Here is a 23,046-nt window from a genome sequence, read left to right on the forward strand (position 1 = left end):
AAGGCTGCGGCGGCGGCCAGAACAGGGGATGGCGCGGCGGCAGCGCCCAGAACAGAGGAGGGTGCGGCAGCGGCGGTAGCCGGGGTCCCAGCGCCCGCAGGGGCCGCGGCCACGGCGGCGGTGGCGGTAGCCTGGGCCAGGCCCTGCGTCAGGTGTGCAGCGGCGGCGGCCTCCAGGTGCGTCGGCGGCGGCTGCACCCAGGGCCCACGCACTATGGGGGCCTGCTGCGCCGCGCCGGGCAGCGCACCCAGGGCCGTCCAGGTGGCGGCGTCCAGGTGGTGGCCTCCCTAGGCAGCAGCAACGACGCCCAGGGAGCCGTAGTCGGCGGTGGCGGCGTTGAGCTGCCCGCCACTAGCAGGGAGGGCGGGCGGCGGCGGCGGCAGAAGGACCCCTGCAGGCTCAGGCGGCGGCGGAGCCCAGTGGTCACCCACCATGGAGGGCGCGGCGCGCGTGACGCCCGCGGCGTCCGCGGCCACGGCGTGCGCAGCGCCCGCGTCGGTCGCGCCCACGGCGCCCGCACCCAAGGTGCCCGCGGCACCCGCGGCGTACGCGGCGCCCGCGGCGCCTGAAGAGCCCGCGTCCGCGGCGGTGAAGTAGGCGGCGTCCGCGGCGGCGTTGGCAGGGGCGTGCAGGGGAGGTAAAATAGAGAAAGAGAGGAAGGAGGAGGGGGAGGGCCCGGCGCCGGGCGGCGGTGGCCATGGGAGGCTGCGGCGGCGGCGCAGCAGAGGAGAGATCCCAGGAGGAGGTGAAGGCAGGCGGCGGCGGCTGCGGCCCAGCAGAGGAAGGAGCCATGGAGGTGGCGCGGCGGCGTCCTGCAGGGGAAGGAGCAGAGGAGAGGGGAGGGAAGGAGGAGGAAGAGGGGGCGGGCGGCGGGCGGCGCGCCATGGCGGCGCAGCTACGGCGGCGGCGGTGCTCAGAGCAGAGCAGCCAGCGGCAGTGCCCAGAGAGATGGCTGTGATACCATGTAGGAGGGGAATAATCCACTGTATTCCTCCAAACCCTAGATGGGTGGATATATATAGACCTATACATGGGCCTCTTAATGGGCCTCTATACATGGGCTCAATATACTCCAACACTTGGACATAGCTGTTTGGCCTGCTGTGTTTGCAGTACAAATCATACATTTTGTTCATGGCTTCCATTTCTTTGTGAAGAATTTTGGAAAGGAGAAGAATAAAGAACTTGGCAAAGAGAGTGGGAAATTGTTGAAACCACTAAGCATTGGTGAGCCAAGTTTCCTTTCAGAATTTTCCTTTTACCATTGGTTTCATTTGGGAGTCTTCTTTTTCTGTAATCAGCCCGTTCATAGGAGTCAACATGCAGGAATGCTTTGTCTGCATTATTTCAGGGTTTAGCACTGCCGGTAGTATTGTGCTTCTGAATGTAGTTGTCTGAATGGAGCCATGTCTATGCGTGCCTTTCACTGTTGATATGTGGTATTGCAGAACAATTTTTTTAGGAATATACTACTACCCTTTGCTGATCTAAATATCTGATATAACTAATTTCTTGATTGCTTGCCATGTCATGGGTTATAGTTAAAACAGTAACCAACAATTGTTTACATTTGGTGTAATGAAGGTTTGTCCATGGAAGTGCTCAGCTATCTATAAAGTGAAATTGATGACCTGGTGTTGGCTGGATCCTCTCATTGCCCTCCATGCATCAGATTGATCCCATCTCACATGATGAGGATACTATCGAGATGGAATTATTTCTTTTCGCATTGTTTTGCTTGTCAGTTTTGCATCTCCTATATGATTTACAACAAGACCTACATATGTGCAAATACTTCTGTTGTAGTGCTTGTATATTACTTGATGTCAAGTTTTACTAATGGGATATTGATTTACTAATGGGATCCTCACCATGTGCTGAAGAATAGTAGTTATAGATACTCTTACCTTTGTCATTTATTTACAAAGAATGGTGTTCTTTGTACAGAATTTTGAAAAAGAGAAGCACCTAGCTGAGAATGGGAGATTGCTTCAATTACAGATTGCAGACTTTCATGCGGATTGCAGGGAGGTGGTTCTTCAATTGCAAAAAGGAGAAGTGGCATCCTTTTGGATGGAAGCTGCGGCCTCTTCTCTCTGAAGTTTTAGATCTCCAAGATAGCTGTATTTTCAAGGTCATTAATATCAATAGCCTAGGGAATTGGTATGCACACTGCCTTGCTATATGCAGGCAAAGACTATTTTATTAGTTCTGTTATTTTCTCTTGCTCTTCAGAGGATTACTGATCCAGTTGTACAATTTTCACAGTTATGTTATTTTCTCTTGTTCTTCAGAGGATCACCGATCTAATTCTACTATTTTATCAGCACTACTGAATGTAACTTGGGGTCAGTTTGACCTCATTGATGTACACTGTGCTGAATAAATAAAGTTGGTTAAAAAAGTGCAGTTTAATTTTTAATTTGAAATCTCTCTCATATGCTTTGCAGGTCAGGGGAGACAAAGACCTAATTAGCTCAAACTTGTCCCCACTCAGGTTCATCCCCATATCAAAATTTGTCCAACATATACCATCGAACTTGAGAAACAGACAAAATTTCAGGGTGAAGTGAAAAGTTGAATATTTTTAAGTTGTTTATTTCTAAACTGCTGCCGCAAGCTATAACTTAAGATTTTTTTAAAAAACAAAAAACTTCAGAGAGGCCTTCTTCATTCCTTTTAAAATATTTTGTTAGACATGGTTCTTTCTTTGATTGTATATAATAGCCATATCATATTATTGCTCTGGTGTGAGACTTTGCTTGTATAATAACCATATCATATTATTGCTCTATAGTGAGATCTTGTATGTATATCTTGTGAATGAATTTGATTTTTTCTCTTGGTGTGGCGCTGCGGAGATCGTCTTCCTCCTCCTCGAGGTAAAATCCGCGTGTGGCGATGTGAGCTCGTTCCCGAGTTTCTTGGGTTCTTGGTATTGAAACAATGGGGGTTTGGTTCCGTTCCCGCTTCTTGTAGGGTGGCGATTGTGCGCGCCGTGATGAGAGCACCGCTGTCCGCCGACGACGAACTGATTTTCTTGGCGGCCGGGATGCGTTCCCCCTCGAGGTAAGCCTGAGCGGCCATGCCCGTTCTTGGGTGATTTCTCATGGCGTTCTTGAATCACGGTGAGCACGGATGACCAATATGCTGTTTTGCAGGGTGGGGATGTTCTCGAACGCGAAGAAGCGGTCCCCCACGACGCTCCTTCCTCGTGCAGCGACGACGGCGAGGGCACCGCCGTCCGCCGCGAACCCGCCCGTTCTGCCGGCGTCTCTGCTCGTGCTTCCGCCGCGGCAGCGAAGGACAACCCGCCGCCGCCGACTGTCCCCGCAGCGACGATGGCGAGGGCACCGCCGTCCGCCGCGAAGCCGCCCGTTCTTGCTTCTGCCGGCGTCTCTGCTCCTGCTTCCGCCGCGGCAGCGAAGGCCAACCCGTCGCGACCAACTGTCCCCGCAGCGGCTTCCGCTTCTACGTCAGCATTGGGCGGGCCTCCAGTTAGCTCCTCCTCCAGGAAGAGGAAGGCTACCTCGTCCTCCTCGCCGGCGGGCGCACCAGCTGCTCCATCTCCGGCAGCGGCGGGGGTTCCGTACAGGAGACGGCTGAACACTGAATGCGACCGCATTCGTGCACACCTGCGGGGCCCCTTGGGGTTCGGGAAAGACAAACTGATGAGGGCGGCCGCAGGCAAGATACAGCGCCAGACGAAGGCGATCGTGGCCTGGGACGGGATGAACGGCGAGCAACAGCTCCGCCACGTCGTTCCAGGCATCGACTCATTGGCCTCCTCCACTCCACCGCAAATTTCATGGACACATTACCACCTGATGAGGATCCACAGGCCAGTGCACAGGGCCCTCCAGCTGGACCGGAGCCTGATGCGCAGACCTGAGCCTGATACTCTTGAGTTCTCTTAGATTAGGTTCCAAAATCCAAGCAGTAGTGTTTTTTGTAATATTTTGCAGCATCAATTTGATGCACAGTGGCCACAGTTTAGTAATCCCTTCAAACAGTTTTCATCATTGTTTGACACAACAACAGCTTTCATCATTGTTTGACACAACAATGCCAAAGCGTGTGATAATATATTTGTGCCGTCAGGCATCAAACTGATACATCAATATTCAGCAAAGCCCCAATGCACTACTTTAAATACATCAGAGAAATATTTTAGCTACAGAGAAGTACTACATATTAGATACAATTTTGTCAGTTTCTTTGGAAACAGCAGCAGCCTAATGTTGGACGACCAGATTCCTCCTCTATTAAACACAACTGATTGGTTTTGTACCACAGATCAGTATCTCGATGATCAACTGCAACACCAGAACCATGCCATCCTACAAAAATCCATATGTCAAATGTGAACAGAAAATTCAAAGGCACCTAAACATTGCTTCTAGGGCCAGTATCATGGTGGAACAACATATAACCAATGACCTCCATCACCCTAGAAAAATACCCACCTTTAAGGAAATCCAGAACCAAGCAATCAAGCAAGTCCCTATCCACATCTAGCTCTCCATATTCAAGTCTGCGCTTTATTTCTCCCCAGAGCATGGTAATCTCCCTATGCATGTCCATTGAAGAATAACCGCACAATATGTGGCAAAATGTATAAGAAGTGGGCCTGATATTTTGTTCTCTCATACGCTTATATGTGCAGAGTGCATCTTCAATCATTTTTGCCTTGCAGAAGAAAAGAATGGAATTATTGAACTCCAATGTCAAGTGCTCTCCAGGGTTGTAATGTTTCATTTCTTCAGCCAAAGCAGCAAACAAAGATGAATGAGTGAGAGGTATTTCATCCTTCACTATTTTGGCAATATTCTTGATGGTAAATGGTGAATTAGTACGAATATCATCCATTGTAGATGAAATCTTTTGTATCTGCTGGAGGAGCCCATTGAATTCTTCTGACTTATTCTCCTTCTCATATGCTCTCAAAAGAGAAATGTAACTAGCAATCCCAACTTGGATTCCAGCTGACTCTTAAATCATCTAGGATATTGAGCAGCATGCAACCATCCCATTTGAATGCATGCATTAACCACATCTTGAAGAGAAATTACATCTATATCTTCTTTATGTAACATGATAAAAAGGTTAGATAGTGTATGCATATTCCTTGATTTCACACAGCCTACAATAAGTTTAGCAAGAGCCTTTTCAGTATGAAGAAGATTTCCATCAGTAAGGACAACAAGCCCAAATTGGCTTTCTGTACCCAAAATGAAACCTCTGTCAACTTTCCCAGGATCAAACATTATTTTATATCCGGTTTTCAGATTTCCAGAACCAATTTGTATGGCACCTTGTTTCTGTAAGCCATTGCAAAAGAAAACACTAGGTTTTCGTTGCTGATGCAGATTGATTAAAAATTTTGCAGCAGCATCCATGTCATTATATTTGAAATGCAGGCTCAATAGACTGTCATAAAAATGCTGATAATACTGAAGAAATGGCAAAGATGTTAAAGAGTCAATACTTCTTTTCATTTGTATCAACTCATCTCGTTGCCCAACCATCTCGAAGACATGGCTAGCGATCACCACTGTATTTACATCGGCCACAACTCCGACCAATGACATCAGTTCCATTATTCTCTGGGCTTTGATAATGCATTTAAAGTTCACACATGACTCTAAAACCATATTGAACAAGGTGGCACTGTTCTTTATTGGATCCAGTTTTTTCATTTCCCGTCTATCTGCAACTTGGTCCAAGAAACTCTCACAAGTCTCAATCAGAACATCACTGACAAGATAGGATCCAACCTGTGACTTCAACATATGCAGAAACACCATGCTCAGCAAATCAACATCAGGAAGCTTTCCACTCTCAAGTATGATCCTCAGGACTGTGGAGGCTGGAACAGGCATCTGATCTCTTGCAAGTGCCAACGCTAGCTTCATCAGGGAGTCACAGTTAAGAAGGTTGCTGTTAATTTGATGAACTGAGAGAACCATGTCAAATGCCCTCTGAAGCCACCTCCGACTAGACATGTAGGACAGCGACACGATCATGCTATTCAGTACCTGTGGTTCAGGAAGACCGTGCAGCTTCTTGTAGTTTCCAAATGATTGCAGTGCCTCTTCGACATTGCCATCCTTCATACCACTGTCTATCTTTCTCAACAGCGTTTCACGGGATGACGCCTCCCATGGTAGAACCTTACTGGTGCTAGTGGAAATATACCTCCTCCATGGCTCATAGCCATTGGCCTGAACAACACATGCATGCATCTTATTAGTCACAAAAGCAAGCAAACTATGCACAACAGCACAAGCATAGCTCAAATTGTTTCCAGCAGTATGCTCTTACAGGTGAGGCAGCTTTGGCAGCGCAAGGGAAGGACGCGAGGCGTCGGTAGTGGTAGCACGCCTGAAACAAGCTCCTCATCGCGGGATCCCCCTCATTGCCAATGCCAAGAGTGTCTTACTCTAGCTGAGTGTTAATGCTGGACATAAAGGTTCAGCTGAAAACAAGCCCAATTCTAGGGACAAAGAAGAATAACAATGGAAAAATTGGCTAGAGGACATCATTCAAACTTGTTTTTTGCTCGTAACCACTAAAAAATATCTCTTTGCTATAGGAAACACTCTTCAACCATACTAATTTTCCGCAGGACACTATAATCCATTAATAGTATTTTCAACTCAAAAGAGTCACAGAACACATAATCTGGACAAGTTTACCCATACCCTTCAAACACGACATACGTTGGCTAGGATAATTTGGTTCTTCTATCAATAGGGGGAAAAACTCTAAACCAAGCCAAAAAAACAATTTACTCTGCCTTCATCCATTCGCCATGTGCCAGATTTGATTCTAATTAATAAGTTCTAGCTGGCGGTGCCAACCATCCCACAAAGACATTCCCTGCTCTGAACGACTGAATTGTATAAAAAAGTAGCTTTCCTATCTAGCTTATCTCTTGGATCATATGCTGCCCATGCCTGAACCAAAAAGCTTAGTCTCTGTTTTGGCAATTATGCATACCAGTTCTCTACCACAGATTATTCATCCAGTACATAGCAATAGAGGGAGGGAACTTACTCCGGTCGGGGGAAGGACGGTGGCAGCGGGGTTACTCCGGTTCGTGGGGGAGGGCAGGGCCGGCGGTGCTGCTCTGTCGGTGGGGGGGGGGGGGGTCCAATGGCGTCTCGGGCGTGGTTCCTGAGGAGTGGGAGAGGAGAGATACCCGCGTGAGGGCAGGCCCGTGGCCGGCCGCTCCTCTGCTCGCGGTGGCAGGGCCACCGCGGCCACTTCCACGAGCGCAGCGGCGTCCCAGCGGCGGATTCCAGCGCCGGCGGCCCCGGCGGACTCCCGCGGCGGCGGCGGCTCCCCTCCTAGCGGCTGCGGCTGTAGGGGGGTGGGGAGCGGTGCGCGGACGCGCTCTGGCCGGACGTCCTCGGCGGCGCAGTTGAAAACGGGAGGAGGCGCTCGCGAGTCGCGACGGGAGGAAAACGGAGTCTGGGGGTGAAAACGGAGGTGTAGGGGTGGGCCTAGTTGAATTCAGGGCATGTTTAGTTCCCAAAAATTTTTCCGCCGCATTAAATTTTTGAAAACATGCATGGAATATTAAATATAATTTAAAAAATAATTAATTACATAATTTAGTTGTAAATGATGAGATGGATCGTTTGAGCCTAATTAGTCCATGATGGACACTAATTACCAACAGGGGCGGAGCTAGAGCAAAGTTGAGGGGGTGTGAGTGCGACATTTCATATCAATTAAAGTTCGACTAATAAGCGTGAAAAATTATAAATGTTCAAGCAACATATTGCAAATTAACAATGTGTCATGTACAGCAGCAAGTAATGGTGATAGGAGTTATCTTATCATTTATCAAAATCAAATATAGCGAGAGATAGCGTACCACAATTGTCAAAAATACTCAAGATCCTTCTGCTTAAAGAAAAAGAGAAGGAACAAGTCAATTTCAAGCAAAGAAATGATAAAATCATTCATTCCAAAAAGAAAAGGAAAACTGATTGTCTTAATTTTAGAGGTTATATTTCCGTCCTTTTCCTTCTATTTTCATGAAACTACGAACCACTGCAGTGCTCATCACCAATTTTGTTGGACAGATATGTCTTCACAAGCTTCATGGCCGAAAAGCATCTTTCTACTGTTGCAGTGGCCACAGGCAGCACTAGTACAAGCTTCAAAAGTTGATAAACCAATGCATAACGATGAGTTTTTCCTGTCTCCACCATTTTTTGTGCAAGCTCACTAATGGTGTTTAAGTTGAAGAATCTGTTGTCTTCTCGCACATCAGCAATGTACATGTTAAGTTGGGCCCTAAGATCCCTCAAATTCGTAGAGCCAAAATCATCAAGATATAACTTTGCTAGGCTTATCAAACTCTCCACATTAAAATCACGAAATGATTCTCTTGGACTGAATGCAACTGAACAAATAAGCAACTGAGAGTTTGTCTCATTAAAGAGGCTATCAAGTTCTTGAAGCAACCAATCAATAATGTTATTAAAACAATCCACTTGATAGTAATGCTTGTTTGTGATTCCAAATTTTTTCCTTTGTTGTTGGGGATTAACATATGCATCCTCCATTTCCAACTTACTAATATCATGACCGTCACAAGACTCATTCACTTCATCCAATAAATTTGTTCATCCATCTTTTCTAAGACCATCCAAATTGATTCTAGCGCTCGTGGGAAGAGAGGAGAATGGAGGAGAGACAGAGGCCGAGGGAGGAGGGAGGAGCCGGGTGGAGGGGGCGTCGGCAATGGGAGCCCACCGCGCCCGGAGCTCGCGCCGGCTGCAACTCGCCTGGCCGGAGCCCGCGCCGTCCGGAGCTTGGCCGCCGCACCTGGCCGGAGCCCGCACCGGCGCTTGAGGAAAAGGGGCGTGCGGAGGAGCAGAGGAGGTAGGGAAGGCAGAGAGAGACGGGGAGAGAGGGCGCTCGGAAATAAATTAAAGAAAAAGGAGGCTGACATGTGGGCCCATACTTCGGTAGTTGGTATAGAAGATGAAATTTAGAGTACGACGGATGTGGGAGAAACTGATATAGAGTACATAATTTTGATGACCAGACATAAATATTTCTTTTGAATGGTGAATATAGAATATGATGAATGTAGACAGCATCAGTGGGGAAGAAAGAGCCGGCGGCTGGGCCCCCTTTATCACCCACACCAGGGAGGAGGGAACGGGAGGGGCACGGAGGTCTTTTCATTCGAAGAGAGGTAGCAAAAATGAGAATTGAGCAGATGTCGTCCATGAAAATGATAAATAGTTAAATAACTCATTTAATCACATATTTGAATACCAATTAGGAGTATTAGTATTAGCTAATTATAAAATAAATTACATCATTAATATATGTTTAATCTTAATTAATCTATCATTAGTACATGTTTACTATACTAAAATATGATCAAATCATATACTAATTAGACTTGATAGATTTTTCTTGTGAATTACTCTCAATATTTAGTTCCCAAAATATTTTTGCTAAATATTTAGACTGTGTTTAGTTCCCAAAATATTTTTACCAAAAACGATATCGAATCTTTGGACACATGCATGGAATATTAAATATGGACAAAAATTGCACAATTTGCGTGTAAATTGCGAGACGAACCTTTTGAGCCTAATTACGCCATGATTTGATAATATGGTGCTACAGTAAATATTTGCTAATGACAAATTAATTAGACTTAATAAATTTATCTTGCAGTTTACAGGTGAAATCTGTAATTTGTTTGGTATTAGTTTACATTTAATACTTCAAATGTGTCCTTGTACTTCAAAACCTTTACATCTCCAGAACTAACAACACCCGTAGTACTTCTAATTGGTGACTAAATATCTGATGTGACGGGAATTAAAGTTTAATCCCCTTCATCCAAACAGATATGATCGAAGGATTCGAGGGCTCACGGCCGTCAATGGTGGAGAGGTCGGATTCATGGCTATATCGGGTTTCAGCTGGAACACGTGGACATTTTCGCAGGTGGTGTCGTCGTCAGGGACTGGAGGGCAGATTTGGTTTGGTCAAACGCGAGGCTCACCCAATCAGAGGCCAGCGTCTCACGTCGCGCCACGCGTGAGCCCGCACCGGCAGGCGAATGGCCCACATCGTGTTCCTCCGCGCTTCCGCCGCCGACCTCACCGCCGGCAAGCCGCCGCTGCGGGGCGTCCCGGCCTCGGCGCCGCTCTCCGCGGCGGCCGCGGCCATCCCGGCGTCGCAGGAGGCCGACGTGGCCGTCTGGCGCGACGGCGCCTCGCCCCTGCCGCGGCCATCCCGGCGTCGCAGGAGGCCGACGTGGCCGTCTGGCGCGACGGCGCCTCGCCCCTGGCACCCGCCGCGGCCACCGTGATCGGCCTGATCAGCTCGTTCGACGTCGTCGCTTTCCTGGCCTCCCACGTGGGCGGCACCGCCGCGGCGCTGAGGACGCCCGCCGGCGACGTGGTGGCGCACCAGCCGGCGCTCGTGCGGGAGGTCGAGCCCCACACGAGGTGATGCGCGCGCCACATTTTGGAACTTTGTTGTTTCGTCCTTGATCCATGCCATTTCTTGCCTGAATGGTAGTCCATGCGCCCGATCATCTTCTCCGCATCGCATTTCTACAGAATGGAGAAGCTTTTGTCGATTGAGCATTGTTCATTCTAGCATCATAGAGGCACTCTGCATTCAGATTTCAGACACCCTTTGTTTAACTGAACATCTCTCATGGTATGTAGAGCCAGGAAAATGCCATGCCATTGCCATGTGTAAGTGAGGAGGTTGGTGTCGTTCATAATGTGATCCAGCTTTCAATTCGTGCGTGCAAGGTTGATAGAAATCGTGGAGCTGATGAAGCAAGGAGCAAGGCGCGTCCTGGTGCGCAAGAACATCACGGAGGCGTGCACCGTGGACAAGAAGCCGTTCGCGCCATTCTACAAGGCCGCGCTGAAGATCACCGGGACGCCGCGGGCGGCAGCGGCGGCTGGCAAGCAGGCCGTCAACCGGTCATCGTCCTCGCCGCCGGCGACGTTCGGCTGCGACAGGTACTGTTGCCTGACGCGGGAAGACATCGTCCGCTTCCTCATCAATTGCCTCGGCGCGCTGGCGCCGACCCCGCTGCAGTCCATCTCCTCCCTCGGCGCCGTCAACCGCGGCTACGCCCACGTGGAGGCCTCCTCGCCGGCCATCGAGGCCTCGTGGATGGTCCCCGCCGAGCCCCGCGCCGTCGCCGTCGTGCAGACGAACCGCGACGGGACGCACAAGGTCCTGGCCGACGTGTCCGCGCACAGGCTGTGGCGGCGCGACTACGTGGCCGCAGCGGACGCCATGGCGAGCCTGTCGTCCCTCAACTTCGCCGCGGGAGTCGAGGCGCGCGGGATGTCGGCGCCAGATGGCGACGCTGAGGCTGCTGACGTTGCCGCGCCATTGTCGAGGCTCGGCAGCAGGAGGGTTGGGTTCGAGGACAGCCTCGTCGAGCAGATGATGATGGCGAGCCACGGTGGGAACGCGGCACTGAGGTGCCGGAGCACGAGCTCGCTCGCCGCCGTCATAGCGCAGATGCTGTCGTACAGGACCACGCACATCTGGGTCACCCACGGCGAAGATGACGTCTTGGTTGGCGTCGTTGGGTACATGGAGATCTTCAATGCGGTCACTAGGGATGTTGTTGCTCCTCCAGCTTGAGCTGCGTTCAGGATTTGTTTTGGAGGGAATTGCTCCTCCAGCTCGAGTCAGTCTGCGTTCAGGATTTTTTTAAGGCAATTCGATGGGTTTTTGCTTGCTTAATTTGCTGCTTTCCAAATCAGGTGATAGTTTTTGCAAGTTCCAACTTCTAACGATTTTCGTGTTGGTAACTAGGTGAGTAGGTGAGTGAGCGATCATGTGCTTTGGGTCCAGAACATCATGCCCAAATGAAAGACCTTTCTCCATTTTTTTTATCAGAGGAAGTTCATTTCTGCTATTCCCACGCTCAGGCAATAGAGTATTTCAGTAAGCAATTCAAAGGTTTCAAATGCTGCCGTCTAAGTATAACAGATAAAATGATGAATTGTAATCACTTCGTGCTAGAAATAGAATAATCAACAAAATGGAAATTCAAAAATATCTTTCTTTTCAGAGGAAATTCAAACATCTGACAACAGAAACAAATGTCCTTATGCTTAACAATGGTAGTGCCATTTCACAGGAACAATGCACTAGTCCTTCCTAAGTTCAATGTACTCTCGGTGTGTGCCGGAGCTGTTGATGACCACAAATTCCAATCTATCTCCCTGCAAATTTCATGGAACGACAACATTGGATTTAGAAATTTTGGTCAATCATACCTAGTAATCTCTGGAAATCTAAAGTGAAGGAAAACATCATACAGTGTATATGTCTCGTTCTGTAGCTGATGCGAAAACGTCCTTCACCAGATCAACCGCCTCAGATTCAGACAAGGGCGTCACTGCATCCTGAATGATAAACAGCATTGTGTTAAAAGTTCTGTTCAGTAAGAATGATACATTGCAACCGATACATGGTTTCTTTGCTTTTGAGCTTATCAGTGGCTCCTATTGGGACCATTGCAAAGCTGATAAAATGCCCCCATAAGTGGATTAATCATATGAAAGATAAGAGAAGTAGAACTCACCCTAGCTGGCAGTAGTAGAGGACTAGGAGATTTCAACTGATTGTCAAGAACAGGCATCATCAATGCTGCACCCGTTCCCTGAGCACTATAACCTGTCCTCTCATAAGACCCAACAGCATCGTATGTAAAGACACATCCTTTACCTGTCGAAAGAGAAAGAGATGCTCAGAGTTACAATCACACCGAGTGATCTATGTAAAACAGTACTCAAATGCTAAAATCATACTCTACCTTGGCTGTCCAGTCCACCCAATACATTGAACACGTAGTATGGGAAGAATCTCTTGTAGTAGAGCGTGTTCGACAGCAGTTGCGCCATTGCAGGGCAGCTCATCTCCTTGTTATGATTGTGCTCATAAACCTAAAAAGGCAGAAATGTGAAAGCATCAGAAGCCTATAGCAGTATGGTTCAGGATGACACAATATTTACCTACTCAAATAGAGGTTGTTAATTGCAGACCTATTAAGTTCTTTCATAGAAATAGTACTTTGTAGAACCTGACATAGTGATAATCCTCTTTTTCAGAAAATCTGTACCTCATCAACATTGGTTTTTCAATTTAACAGAAAATGGAATACTAGACAATGGGTGGCAGTAATACGTATCAGTACTGGAATATTGCACTATTAGGATTGATGATTTGATGAAAGAGAGGTTAACGGAAAAAATATATAATCTTAACAGATGTCTGACAAATAGTTCAACAGCTCAACTATAAGCCACACTAACCAATTCCTTGGCAGCCAGATTCTTCTGCAAAGCTTTGATATCACCTTGGAAGCCAGATGAGGCCAAAACACATTTGTCTGCCCTGTTTGAAGGGAAGTAGAGAGAAAAATAGCAATTCAGCAACAAAAAAAGATAGATTTTTCATGCTATTAAAAAAATACGAAAGCTTCACTTTGTGGAAGACAATTGATCAGAGAATGTGAGGTCCAAAATAAATATTATATAATGGTTACTTGTTTAATTGATACAGTGATAGATGGTTTTGGATTAAACATCCTTTTCCATTTAATCTCATTTAGGCCTTGTCACCTAAAGCGTGTTCTGCTTTCTGCAATTTGGTTAAGAAATAGATCATGGACGAAAATTTGTACATAGTCACGTAGTGTTACTCCGACAAGGCCATCAGTGAAAAGTAGTAAGTGCCACCGTAGAACCCATGGGAGATCACTAGTCTAACTTTGATAAACAATATACGAATATTTAATCATTCATGTACAAATAATAGTGCGGGTAGCATTGTCTCCAAAGTGTTGTGCCAAGTTTTACAAGTATCTTCTCAAATTCGAATTCAAAGTTATGTTTTGAAGACCATTTGCATATCCAATTGCACTCAAATTTGTGATCGTATTAGTAGCACTAAAGTTCAGCCTAAACAGTTTCAAATTCTCAACTAACTGAATCCTAACACCAAATTTCAGAACACAACTACTTATTTCAGATCAGACGTGACGAAATCATGATAGAGGCGGCGCACATCATAATTTCAAAGACACGCGACGCCTTACAGGGCTAACGGAATCCAGCACGCCGTTACTACCGCAAACCCTTGGAGCGGGATCTGAATTCAGAACTATCGCAATCCAGAACGCCGGTACTGACGACACATGGGACGGCAAAAGAGGTTCAGAAACGTACAGCTGGGCGATCTTGGAGTGGTCGCGGGACAAGATGCTGTATCCGACGGAGAGGCGGGTGTCGGCGGCGACCACGCAGTAGTCGGCGCCGGCGACGGCCACGCACGTGCCGCCGTTGTTCTCGTATGGGTCGAACCTGGCCATCGCCTCTGCTCCGAGATTCACTCGTCTCCTCCCCCGCTTGCGGCGCTGTTTGTTTGCTTCGCTCTCGGATCGATCCCAGATGAACTGATGCGAATTTGCGAAGCGCGGTTGGGGAAGGGGGAGGGCTCGCTTTGCTTAAAGGCAGCTCCGGCCGAGGCACGCCGCGGGAGTCGAGTTCTCCTCTCCTCCGTATCTTCGTGTGCTGCAAGAAGAGAGTCCGGCTCGGTCGCTTTCTTCCTTCGGAAGCACGAGTACTCTGTGGGTCAGTATGGGCCGAATTGGTGAAAAGCCAAGCCCATCCAGAACAAAGTGGATAATGATATGGGCTGCGGTTGAAAGTCCGACGAGGATAACTAGCCCATCAAGAAGTGCTCTGTTTCTTTATTTAGGAGGCACATTGGTATTCCATAATTTACTAGAAACATAGGCACGGCATTGCCGCGCCCACCCATGCTATCTCATGATGGAGTTAGCCAGTTTGTAATCAATGTTGACAACATGTTGGCAAATTTATATTTCATTTTGTGTTTATAATTTAAGTAGATAGAACCATTACATTTACAGCAGCAACTACATTGAGAAATCATATGAGGATCTGTTACAACATTATTGCTTTTAACAGTCTGCAAAATGTGACCTTTGCTGCAATATGTATTTCAATGATATGTGATGTCGTGCATCATGCGAGCTTTTTCTCTAAAGTTCGGTTCATAGCACTTTGTCATCTGCTATGAAGACAAGGAAAAAAAGAGCAGCACATTAGCTTCTCTTTTTTTAAGAACAACTATGGAACGAGCTGTTGAAAATCATTTACGTCGTTGAATGGGGCTCTAAACCATAGCTGATTATGCTATCAAAGAAAAATATATTCCAAGATAAATACCATCCCTTGTTTAATTTTCTGTTGTTTCTGAAGCTTTGTTCTCTGTAAGCTTGGCCCTGTCATCTTTTTTTTGGTAAACTCTATTCCAGCCATGAACGGAACGTGCACCATTCAAATGCTGGTGTGCGCAGAGCAGCAATAAGCGTTTACAGCAGCCATCCAAAGATTGCAGGTGCGGAAAAAGCACCTCAAGAGGCAAAGGAAATAAGGCGGCGGCGTCGTGGACCACGACTGTGTGCACTCGAAGATTCCAGATATCGGCCAAAGGAAAAGGCACAAACTGTAGAGAGATCGCACTCTCCTTGCTCGTCTGTTTCAAAGCTGCGCTCACTCCCAGTCCCAAGTCCCCATGGGATCCTTACCACTACGGCTCCACCTCTCAATTCGTTTTCGCCGCCGTCGATTCCAACCGCAAGCCGGCCCACGAGCCCAAGGCCACCGAGGAAATCCCCATCACGTCTCCATCGGAGGAGGGGGCTCGAGAGGAGGGGCCGCCGCCTGACACGGCGGCGGCTGCCAAGAAACCAGGCAGCCTTCTCGGTTCTGCGGGCACCAGGTCCGGCGGGGCGTCGCGGCCGTGCGCGTTGCCGACGCCGAGGCGACGCGCTGGAGTGGCTGCTCCGGCGGCAGGAGTACGAGCGCGAGCGGGCATGGTTCTCGGAGGCTATTGCCCTCCTTGGGGTTGAAGAAGGTGGCGGCGGCGGCGGCTGCCCTCTCTTCAGGGGCTCGTACACCGGCACAGCGGCAGAGACAGCCGTGCGGAACAGACCGCAGAAGAATGAACAGACAGAAGAAAAAGCTCACCACCTTGCACGCTGCTCTGGCGATAGACGCCCATAGCGCGGACGCGGCGTCACATACGGCCTTCACGGCCGCATCAGCGATGGTGCGAACCTTACTCAGGAAGCATCCCATTACTGACGAATGGCCAATTGGGCACCGCGCAAATGGTCGAGAATTCGCGATGGGATTATGGGATGGTGGAGGCCGCTGATCTTTGATGTGATTTATAAAGGGCAAGCCTGATGCTTCGCATGCTCCTTCTCGACCAACTCTTGGGAATGCATGAAGGCGGGTCATAATTGCATCGATGCAGGCCTCCCGGTCTCGAGGCACTGCTGGAGAATGTCATATTGGTACCAGCATGTTAGTGCCGGTCAAATAGGAGCCGGCACTAACGTGCCTGTACAGTACAAGGCAGGCACGTTAGTGCCGGTTAGCAACACCAGCCGGCACTAACGTGCCATCCCCCAACGGTCCGCGCGCATGCCACAACGGTCATAAGACACGTTAGTGCAGGCTGGAAAGTCTAGCCGGCACTAAAAGTCCACACTTAGTGCCGACTAGAGCCACCAGCCGACACTAAATTGCCCCGTATATCAGGCACTCCTTCTTTCCCAGTCTGACCATTTCATTTGGCCGAGATCCTCCTCTCTCTCATGGCGTGTTAGAGGGGAGGTGCTGCTCATTTTCCCCCAAATTTGTTAGGATTTCACCCATCCAAGTGCACTAAAGGTTAGTAGCTTCTTTCACTCTTCTTTCACGGTGTTTATTCTTTGTTTCATGCTTTCTAGATAAAGAAAATAGTGATTTTAATGTTGAGAAAAAATGAGCATAATTTTCTGATTTGTTCATTAATTTGAGCAAAATAGAATCAATTTGTTACTTTTTAGAGAAGGTTTTCTAGATAGTTTGACTATGACACATTTAGAGTAATTTTTTTGAATTATTTCACGGGAACATGTGTATATGCTATTATGCAAAATTTTAAGGATTTTAAGGATGAGGAAAAATGGGCATGATTTATTAATTTGAGCAAGATAGAATTGATTTGTTGCTTTTTAGAGAATGATTACTATATAGTTTGACTATCACATATTTAGAATGATTTTTTTGAATTATTTCATGGCGACATGTGTATATGTTATTGTGCCAATTTATTTTGCTATTTAGTTTAAATTTACTAGATAGGTGGCCTATGACACATTTACATTTTTTTTGAGTTACTTCATAGTAACATGTTTTTAGGGATAATGAGCATGATTTTTTTTAATTTGTACAGATGGACCGGTAATGGATACACGGAAGCCAGAGCACCTCAGTATGGATTCAAGATTTAGATTCTTTTCCCAAGGCGGCAATGGCAAATAGGTCGCCAAAGGGTTTAATGTGTTGTACATGCAGTGTTTGCGAAAATAAAAAGGAATTCCGAAAAAAAGATACTCTATGGAATCACCTGGCCTTGAATGGTTTCCTGAGTAACTATAGCCTTTGGACTAAACACGGCGAAGTTGGAGTTATGATGAAAGATAATGAAGAAGATGACGATGGTGATAACAATCTTCCAGATTGGGCATGGGTTCATGAAGCAGGTGGCTTTCAAGATGAACCAATGGACGAGGGTGAAGCAAATATTGCACAAGAGGAGCCACATGACAAGCTAGGTCAGGCGTTGCTTGATGCACAGAAAGACGGTGAAACTGTAAAGGAGGCATTAAAGTTAGAGAAGATATTGGAGGATCACAAAAGGCCGTTGTTCCCTAGTTGCAAACCGGAGCAGAAGAAGTTGGGTACCACGCTAGAGATGCTGAAATGGAAGGCAACTAATGGTGTCACCGATAAGGGAGTTGGTGAGCTATTAAAGATTGTAAAGAACATGCTTCCTGAGGGTAATGAACTGCCGTCAACAACATACGAAGCTAAAAAGATGGTTTGCCCTCTTGGATTGGACGTGCAGAAGATTCACGCATGTCCTAACGACTGCATCCTGTATCGCGGCGAATACGAGAACTTGGAAGCTTGTCCTGTTTGTAGCGCATTGCGGTATAAGATCAGGCGAGATGATCCAGGTGATGTTGATGGGCAGCCGGTAAAGAAGAGAGTTCCCGCAAAGTTGGTGTGGTACTTCCCTATAATACCACGTATGAAGTGCTTTTTCAAAAACAAGGATAACGCTAAGTTGATACGGTGGCACAAAGAAGACCGTAAGGAGGATCACATGATCAGACACCCAGCAGATGGGTCCCAGTAGAGAAACCTTAACCGAGAGTATCCTCAATTTGACAACGACCCAAGGAATATAAGATTTGCTCTAAGTGCGGATGGAATGAATCCGTACGGTGAGTTTGGCAGCGCTCATAGTACATGGCCCGTGACCCTATGTATGTTCAACCTTCCTCCTTGGTTGTACATGAAGCGTAAGTTCATCATGATGCCGGTGCTTATAGAAGGGCCAAAAGAACCTGCCAACGATATTAATGTGTTCTTGCAACCCTTGATGGATGGTCTCTTACTGCTCTGGAAAGAAGAATGTGTACATTTGTGGGATGAGTATAAACAGGAGTCTTTCAACCTCCGAGCTTTGCTTTTTGTATGCATCAATAATTGGCCTGCACTTGCAAAACTTTCTGGACAGTCGAACATAGGATACATGGCTTGCACCCACTGTTATGATGAAACTGATAGCATTTATTTGAAACACTGTAAGAAGTGCGTATACATGGGTCATCGCGATTCCTTCCTACCGATCACCCCCTAAGAACCGAAGGGAAGCATTTCAAAGGAGAGCCCGAAACTCGTCCTAAGCCTCTGTTCTGTAATGGAAAGCGTGTGTTCTCGATGATCAAGGATGTGAAGGTAGTATTTGGAAAGGGTCCCGGTAGCCAACCTGTTCCGAAGGATGACCAGGGACATGTTCCAATGTGGAAGAAGAAGTCTATAATGTGGAACCTACCTTATTGGTAAGTCTTACAGGTTCGCAACGCAATTGATGTGATGCATCTGTTGAAGAATCTTTGCGTCGACCTACTAGGCTTTCTGGGAGTGTATGGTAAGTCAAAAGACACATTGGAAGTAAGGCGCGACATGTGGATGCTAGCTGGACGACAAGACTTGCAACCCGAGAAGAGAGACAAAGGACGCCACTATTTAAAACCTGCCAGCTATAATCTGAGCAAAGAGGAGAAGGAAAGTATGTTCGATTGCTTGAAAAGTATCAAGATCCCGTCTGGGTACTCCTCAAATATACAGGGCATAATAAATGTGAAAGAGAAGAAAATCCAAAACTTGAAGTCCCATGACTGCCATGTTCTGATGACACAATTACTTCCGGTTATACAGAGGGGTGTTCTACCGGAAAATGTGAGATTGGCAGTTGTAAAGCTTTGTGCGTTCATGAATGAAATTTCACAGAAAGCAATTAATCCAAATAATCTAGAAAGCAATTAATCCAAATAATCTAATAAAGCTGCAGAAAGACATTGTCAAATGTCTTGTCAGCTTCGAGATGGTCTTCCCACCTTCCTTCTTCAATATTATGACACACCTTCTAGTTCATATTGCGACAGAAATAACTATCCGGGGTCCTGTTTTTCTACACAATATGTTCCCTTTCGAGAGGTTCATGGCAGTATTGAAGAAGTACGTGCGTAAACGTTCTCGCCCAGAAGGATGCATTGCTAAGGGCTATGGAACAGAGGAGGTCATTGAGTTTTGCGTTGACTATCTTCCTGATCTCAATCCGATTGGGCTCCCCGTGTCACACCATGAGGGGCGACTAAAGGGAAAAGGCACACTAGAAAAGAAATGTAATGTGAACATCCCTTGTAGTGAATTCAGCCAAGCAAACTTCACGGTTCTTCAGAATTCATCCAAGGCGGCTCCATATATTGATGAGCACATGAATATTATACAGTCTGAAAATCCACAGAAGAATCTTTCTTGGATTACACGCCAACATATAAAAACTTTTGACGGCTGGTTCAGACGAAAATTATTGGGCAACAATACAGTTGATCAAGAACTTCAATGGCTGGCTAGGGGACCATCAATCACTGTCCAGCAATACCAAGGGTACGAAATCAATGGGTATACATTTTATACGAGAGCTCAAGATAAAAAAAGCACCAACCAAAACAGTGGTGTCCGTATGTGTATAGTAAACAGTAATAGAGAAAAGAACAACTACTATGGTGTCATAGAGGAGATATGAGAATTTGAATATGGACCCATAGTTGTCCCTTTATTTCATTGCGAATGGGTGGCTGGAGGAGGCGTAACGAAGGACCGGTATGGGATGACCATAGTTGACTTTAAAAAGATTGGATATAAAGATGAACCATTCGTTCTAGCCAAGGATGTGACACAAGTGTTCTATGTGAAGGACATGTCGAGCAAACCGAAGAAGTCGGATAAGCTGAAGCAGATAAGCCTGGATATGAGCCGAAACGACACATAGTTCTTCCCGGAAAAAGAAAAGTAGTTGGAGTTGAGGATATTTCGGACAATTCGGAAGATTATGACCAGATTGATAACTTTCCTCCATTCTCAGTTGACGTTGACCCTAGCATCCTCTTATCCAAAGAGGACACACCTTACTTACGTTGTGATCACGCTCAAGGCACTTTCGTCAAAAGAAAGATTATCAATGTTCCAGTAGATAATAATAATGAGTAGTAGTTTTATATAATTTATATATTGAATCCTCTCAATCAGCGATGTAATGTAACGCACCGCATCATATTTATCTCAATTCTTGATAGTATTTGTTCAATTATGACATAATATCATCTTCAGATAATATTATATTTTTGCATGATATACATATTATTTACATTCACTATTTTTGCATTAGTAGAAGCATTGAAACATTAAATTATAAATAAATAATCAAGTAATATGCGAATTGATTACATCATTGTATAGGCTACTATTGAAAAGTTTTTTGAATATTTTTGCATGGATCAAAATGAAATGTTTTCGATTTATTATGAATAACAGAAACATATACACATATAAACCCTATACGCTACACATAATTGATAATGGTTGCATATTCGTTAATTTACTTAAATTACTATTATTATTATGTAGATATAATTACTATAATTATTGTGTAGCTAAAAAATAAGATATAAATTTTTGTTATATTATTCTAATTATTAAGCCTATTATGAATAAATTTATGAATATTAAAAATTTAGTGTAATTGGGAACTGGCGTGGCCAATTCTCAATTCCCGCCAGATGGTACACGTTAGTGTCGGCTGGTAATCCCAGCCGGCACTAACTTGCGCAAGTTAGTGCCGGCTGGCCTTACCAGCCGGCACTAACGTGTCCATCTGACGTCACGTGGGCACGTTAGTGCCGGCTGGTAAGGCCAGCCGGCACTAACCGAGCCATCTCCAAACATATTACCCCCTTCGCCAAATTCAGATCGATGTCGTCCCCAACCCGCCACCTCGACGTCGCCCCTGCTCGCTCGCTCGCCCGCCTGCGCCCCCTGCTCGCTCGCCCGCACTCGTGCGCCACCGCACCGCCCTCGCCCCCTGCTCCGACCGCAGCGCCGGCACGACGTCCTCCGGCGCCTCGTCCCCGGTGCCGCCCTGCCCCCGCCGCCCCGACCTCGTCGTCCTCGGCACCCCGACGCCGCCCTACCCCGGCCCGGTGCGCGTGCCGCCACCTCATCTTCGACGCGGCGCCCCCGAAGCCGCCCTGCCCCCGCCCCGGCCCCGCGGCCGCGCATGGTTCCCCGGCCAACCCTCGCCTGTGTGCGCCGGCGCGGGTCCCCGTCGACCTCCCCGGCCCGGCGCGCCGTGCCGGCGCGACCTCCGGCTCGTCCCCGACGCCGCCCTGCCCCCGCTGTCCAAGGCCGCGCCCCAACCTCGTCGTCCTCGGCACCCCGACGCCGCCCTGCCCCCCGGCCCCGTGCGCCGCCACGACCTCTAGGTGTTTTGATCCGAACTGATTCTTGCCCTCACTAATCCATGGTTTTGGGAGCAAATTGATACAATTCTTGTATGTTTACAATTAATCTTCAATTTTGATAGACTACAATTCTGAACCAAACAATAAGCAAATGCATGTAACTACAATTCTGAATTAAATGTTCTTGGAGCATGTAATGCCATCAAATTTTGATCTCATTCGATTCACTTGCTATTTTCAGTTAGAAAAAAACAAAACATTTGGGAGTGACAATTTAGCCCAAGAAATTGCATGGGTTTTGCAGCTTACACAACACTTTTCCACATCCTAAATGATTACTGTTGGTTTTGGAGCTCTGGTTCATCCAAACATTGTGAATATGAGAGGGAGAAAGAAGAATTACATTTGATCTGCATAGTAGGGTCATCTGTAATCACTGGAGCTAAGTGGATGAAATCTAGTTAATATGCAATCATATTGGTCAAAAGTTTGAATCCGACCTGAACCAAATTCGTTACCAATACGACTTAAAATTATACTGAGTTGGTTGTAGGTGTTCACCTCCCGGGAAAATTCCCTTCACTACCTGGAAAGTGAAAAGGGAATGGTGCTCACGGGGCGCAAGCCTCTGAAAAATACTGGACTTATACCTTGTGTCTCTGGGGAGCATTCATCCCTGAAAAGAAAAATACTCAAGCACCCTTTCTTAATTATCTGCACTCATGACTTCATTTATGCATTATAGGTGGTGGTGCACTAAGTAGTACTTGCAATGATCTAAGGGCTTGGGCGTCTCCCACAATAAAAAAAGCATAAACAAAAGGTAAATCAGCACGTCAACTGCATGCTTCGGTGATCCATCAGACTAGTCCACTCGCTGCTGCTGATTTTGCTGCCTCATCTGCGTCAGGTTTGTTGTGCTCCGGCTGCTCATCTTGTGCACCATCGATCGTATTCGTGTCGCTGCACGATGCAAACTCACTCTCCTTGCTTTTACCCCACAACACGCTGTAAAGTCCTCCAATCAGCAGGATCCCACCCAAAATTCTGCCCTC

At 46.9% G+C, this 23,046-nt stretch overlaps 3 protein-coding genes and 1 pseudogene across 3 annotated transcripts; 2 read left to right on the plus strand and 2 right to left on the minus strand.

The window, feature by feature from the left end:
* Positions 1-2,392: 2,392 nt before the first annotated feature.
* On the plus strand, positions 2,393-4,123 carry LOC120677432. Its single transcript, XM_039958589.1, has 4 exons — positions 2,393-2,497; positions 2,798-2,882; positions 2,980-3,069; positions 3,162-4,123. Exon 4 carries the CDS (start codon positions 3,342-3,344, stop codon positions 3,915-3,917), a length of 576 nt encoding a protein of 191 aa, XP_039814523.1. The 5' UTR covers positions 2,393-2,497; positions 2,798-2,882; positions 2,980-3,069; positions 3,162-3,341; the 3' UTR covers positions 3,918-4,123.
* Positions 4,124-4,349: 226 nt separating this feature from the next.
* LOC120677431 lies at positions 4,350-7,128 on the minus strand (annotated as a pseudogene).
* Positions 7,129-10,105: 2,977 nt separating this feature from the next.
* Positions 10,106-11,667, plus strand: LOC120678276 (CBS domain-containing protein CBSX6-like). The gene is made up of 3 exons (XM_039959412.1): positions 10,106-10,243; positions 10,294-10,496; positions 10,812-11,667. Exons 1-3 carry the CDS (start codon positions 10,106-10,108, stop codon positions 11,665-11,667), a joined length of 1,197 nt encoding a protein of 398 aa, XP_039815346.1.
* Positions 11,668-12,010: 343 nt separating this feature from the next.
* LOC120680007 (proteasome subunit beta type-1-like) lies at positions 12,011-14,614 on the minus strand. Its single transcript, XM_039961658.1, has 6 exons — positions 14,262-14,614; positions 13,347-13,428; positions 12,848-12,977; positions 12,617-12,759; positions 12,351-12,437; positions 12,011-12,254 (listed from the first exon to the last, which is right to left on the minus strand). The coding sequence occupies exons 1-6, from the start codon at positions 14,402-14,404 to the stop codon at positions 12,180-12,182; spliced, it is 660 nt and encodes a 219-aa protein (XP_039817592.1). The 5' UTR covers positions 14,405-14,614; the 3' UTR covers positions 12,011-12,179.
* Between the last annotated feature and the right edge of the window lie 8,432 nt (positions 14,615-23,046).

Source organism: Panicum virgatum, chromosome 6N (assembly GCF_016808335.1).
Source record: "Panicum virgatum strain AP13 chromosome 6N, P.virgatum_v5, whole genome shotgun sequence".
In the NCBI taxonomy this organism is placed as follows: Eukaryota; Viridiplantae; Streptophyta; class Magnoliopsida; order Poales; family Poaceae; genus Panicum; species Panicum virgatum.